At 40.8% G+C, this 4,553-nt stretch overlaps 1 protein-coding gene across 1 annotated transcript; it reads right to left on the reverse strand.

Moving 5' to 3' along the window:
• Window positions 1–1,683: 1,683 nt before the first annotated feature.
• On the reverse strand, window positions 1,684–4,212 carry LOC106389693 (tryptophan--tRNA ligase, cytoplasmic-like). The gene is made up of 4 exons (XM_048763873.1): window positions 3,718–4,212; window positions 3,502–3,553; window positions 3,349–3,414; window positions 1,684–3,273 (listed from the first exon to the last, which is right to left on the reverse strand). Exons 1-4 carry the CDS (start codon window positions 3,963–3,965, stop codon window positions 2,848–2,850), a joined length of 792 nt encoding a protein of 263 aa, XP_048619830.1. The 5' UTR covers window positions 3,966–4,212; the 3' UTR covers window positions 1,684–2,847.
• Window positions 4,213–4,553: the final 341 nt, after the last annotated feature.

A 4,553-nucleotide genomic window follows, 5' to 3' on the forward strand; every position in this document is an offset into this window, starting at 1 on the left:
ACTTCTCACCTCGAGCCACAATCAAAGAACCGCGAGAGAGCTTCCATTTACCACCACCGTGCAAACTGAAATAGCCCTCATCATCAAGTCTTCCCGTCGATATCAGATTCATCCTAATATCAGGAACATGCTTAACATCCTTAAGCACCAGCCTAGTACCAAGACTAGTCTCCAAGCAAACATCACCAATGCCAGCAACCTGAGCCATCGCATCATTCCCCATCTTCACAGAACCATAATTACCCGTAGTATAGGTAGAAAACAAATCCCGCTGTGATGTAGCATGAGTAGTAGCTCCACTGTCAATCACCCAACTGGTGTCCTGGCATGCGACATTAATGGCATCACCCTCAAGAAGAATGAGAAACTGATCTTCGGTGAGAGTCACCCGATCCACCTTTTCTTCTTGATTTCCTTGCTGCTTGTTTTTCAACTTCCAGCAATCCTTCTTCATGTGCCCTTTCTTATGACAGAAGTAGCACTCCATATTAGCAAATCTATTAGACTTGCTCCTGCTCCTGTTCTTGTCTCTCTTGGGATCTCTACTTGTACTTCTCCCCCTTGACTCAGTAACAAAAACATCTGAACGCGAACTGCTAGCATTCGACTGCCTTCTTGCTTCCTCATTAAGAACACTGTTCTTCACTGAATCCATCGAAATAACACCTTCCGACGCGGAGTTACAAAGAGACATCCTGAAAACCTCCCAAGAGTCCGGTAAAGTACCGAGAAGCCACAGACCGTGAATCTCATCATCAAACTTGATGCCCATATCAGACAACTTGTTGAGCAATCCCTGAAACGCATTCAAGTGATCTGTCATCGGAGTCCCCTCCTGATACCTCAGCTCAATCAACTTCTTGATCATGTACATCTTGTTGTTTCCGGTCTTCCTAGCATATAACTGCTCCAGCTTCTTCCACAAAGAACGAGCATCCGTCTCAGTCTCAATATGATGCAACACATTATCATCTACCCACTGCCTTATCAACCCACACACTTGGCGATGCTGCAGCTTCCACTCTTCATCCGTCTTCTTCTCAGGTTTCTGCTCCTCGAAGACTGGAACATGGAATTCTTTAACAAAGAGCAAATCCTCCATCTTGCCCTTCCATAGATGATAGTTAACACCATTCAAGCTTATCATCCTGCTCATATTTTCCATCTTTCACACAAGCAAATAACAACCCAAAGTTATCAAAACCAAAGCTCTAAAACCAGAAGCTCTGATACCACTCTGTTGGGGAAAGTCACACGGCGCAGCGGAAATACTAATGGTCGTGTTCCCCTGACCTTGTGTGAACCTGTGAAGAAAATACTTCGACGATGGCGGGATGTAATATGCAGAAAAACGTAAATGAGACACACAATTTTTACGTGGAAAACCTCCTCGATGTGAGAAGGAAAAACCACGGGACCGTAGTCCACTCAACAATCCACTATATAAATGTTTGTGAGTACAACCACGTCCTCCCTGTTCAACAACCAGAACAGAACAGAGACACTAGCTTCAAAGAGCTATCTCCAACACAAACAACAACAATAAGAGAGCAACACAAAGCTTCAAAACCGGCAGCAACCAAACGACCTCAGCTCACAAAGATTCCGGCTTCCAGAAACTAATCCAACCGTACAAATCCAAGATAAACAAGTCGACAATACCTATTCCAAATTTCAGCTCAGTAAGAGAAGATCTCACCGTTGGATTTACCAAACACCCAAGACTGCTCTTCTGAAGAACTATGGCGACCAGCTTCAAGAAAACCCAGACAACAGAAGATCCAACCGTTGAAATCCAAATCCCTTCGGTGAACCTCTAACCCACTGACTGAAGAAGCTTCCCACAAAATATCAGCCCGATCAGGATCCGTTTGACCCTCCAAATCTAGTCTTGAAATCACCTTACGAGTTTTCTCCTTCTCTCTCTTTTTCTCCTTTCTCTCTCTTGTTTCTTTTTGTCAAAACTCTATTATTATGTCTAGTGACAAAGGGGAAACATTATTATTTCTTAAGTTCACCCCAATTGGTCCTCTCCATCTAGGAGGGACCCAACAGTTGCTTAACCGCTCCAGATAGCATTCTTCCTTCTCCATATTCCTGAAACACATTAAGACAGAGATGAACATTCTTTGTTCTGTGTAATGAGCTAGTAACAAGAGCTAGAGAGGCGAGTGTAATGTAATTTACCTTCTTTATGTGTTCAAGTTCAGCAGCATCATCTAGGAAGAAACTCAAGTACTTGAACGGTATGTCTACCTGTGAAATAGTAGGAAAAAGATTACCACAAACAAAGACTTACGTTTGCTATAGCATCAAGAACAAAGACTAAAATCTTGCAAGACTCTGCTATTGACACAGAGTGGCTACTTAGTCAATTACATAACAAGAAAATCCTTCCAAATTTCCAATGTGAGGAACCAATGCCACTTTTAGTAATACCTATCTAACTAAGATTATATCATTACTAAATTTCAATCACTGTATAACTACATGACTGTCACTGGAACACAACAATGAGTTGACACTATAAAGAGTAATAAGAAGATAATTTTGGTACCTCCAGATCTGCTCCAGCATTTTCTTGTTCCGTCGAGTTGTCTTTCCCCCCACTAAACGCACTGTTTACCTGTACATGGAACCGCACGTATCAAGTTAGCACAGTGATATGATTTCAACATCTAATGAAGTTTGACACTAACATAAGTGCAAGGAGTCAGGTGCCATCAAAACCAAACAATATGTCCTCACGAAAGTCATGTGGAAACATGAAGTTGGTGGTATAGAGATTCATTCACCTTTTTCTTAATGTCCTTGGTGGTATCCGTTACGTATATGGCTGAGTTAGGATTACTTGCCGACATTTTTCCGTTCACTCCCTGCACAAAAGCGACCAAAGGCATTCAATAATTTGAAGGCATGAAGTTGTTTGTAAGTAACATATCTATAAAGTGGCAATATCCTAAAGACTAGTTTAAACGTACTTGCCTTCAGAGAAGGCAAGAATTTTGACTCAATTAGAGCAGGCTTGCTATAATTTAACCGAGGTGCAACATCTCGAGTCATTCGAAAATATGGATCCTGAACAAAAACCAAAAGCAATATTTGATTATTAGCACACAAAAACTGCATAACATAATAATGAATTAATGATACGCTAATAACATGGAAAACAAAAATACAAACTTGGTCAATAGCACAAGGAATCAAGCAACGGAGATTATTGTCCTTTCCAGGGAACAAGTGTTGGAACGAGCTAGCAAAAGATGGAGCTGCCTGCAAAATGTAATTTTATGGATTATATACAACAGTCTATATGCATTATAGAATAATACCAACAAATAGACGTACCTGCACAGGAGGGAAACCCATTTTTCCAACAGGATCTTCGCCAGCAAAGCCAAAGATTGCGTTAGCCTAGCAACAAAAGAGATGCACAAATAAAACAAGCAACTCAACGCAACTATAAAAAACACATCAAAGGAGATAGAGAGCAAGTGTCACCTTATTAACTGTTACGCACTTTCCAATCTTCAACGTATTTTCATAGAATGTACTACACACAGAGTTTAATGTAAGGATCAAAACTCAATTATATAGAGAATATACAAATATAAGAGCCATTTTATGAGCTAAATCAAACATTACAAAGCGACAGAATGTTGAGCTAATGTATTCACTATTTAATTCCGTATTTCCGTAGATTTGAATGTGACTTACCCAGCATGCTCGATGTTCGAGAAAATAAATGTCTTTTCTACATCAAATCCGCAAGCAATTATATCTTTGATATTTTCCCTGGCAAGTCTTTTAGTATCCTCCACTTTTAAGGTCTTACTCCACATGAACTTTTCATCATCCGTAAGCTGTATAACAACAGGAACCTTAAAAGCTTCTTGCAGGTATCTACAAGCCGATTCGAACAATAAAACATAAGTAAGTTCTTCGAAAACCATGTAAAGAAACATAAAAGACAATATGTTTTAGACTTACTCGGTAAACATGAAAGGTATCAAGTGCCCTAGATGCAAAGCTTCTGATCAAGGTCCTCTTCCTGTGTAGAGATAGAACTTGTCTCCTCTCTCGAATGAATCCAGAATCTCTTTGAAATCCCTAATACACTACAAGAAAACACGCCGAATTCCGACGGAGGTTCCGACGGACACCAATGTCGTCGGACATTTGTGACGGATTACTGACAAATTTCCGACCAAATCCAAAAAAATGAAATCGTCGGAATTCCGTCGGCCATTTCCGACGGAATTCTGACGAAACAAAGTTCGTCAGAATTTTCCGACGACTTTTCGACGACATTCCGATAAAAAATGTAACCGTTGTAGTCGTCGGAAGTTCGTCGGTATATTCCGACGAATTCCCGACGACATTCCGATTAACAGTAAAGTCGTCGGAATTCCGTCGGTATTTTCCGACGAATTTCTGACGAACCATGTGACCGTTGCCGACAAATATATATGACCGTTGTATAGCCGTTTGAGATTGGACAATACCGACGGAATTCCGACGGACTGCTTTACATCCGTCGGAATTTCGTCGGA

This window comes from Brassica napus, chromosome C7 (assembly GCF_020379485.1).
Source record: "Brassica napus cultivar Da-Ae chromosome C7, Da-Ae, whole genome shotgun sequence".
NCBI lineage: Eukaryota > Viridiplantae > Streptophyta > Magnoliopsida > Brassicales > Brassicaceae > Brassica > Brassica napus.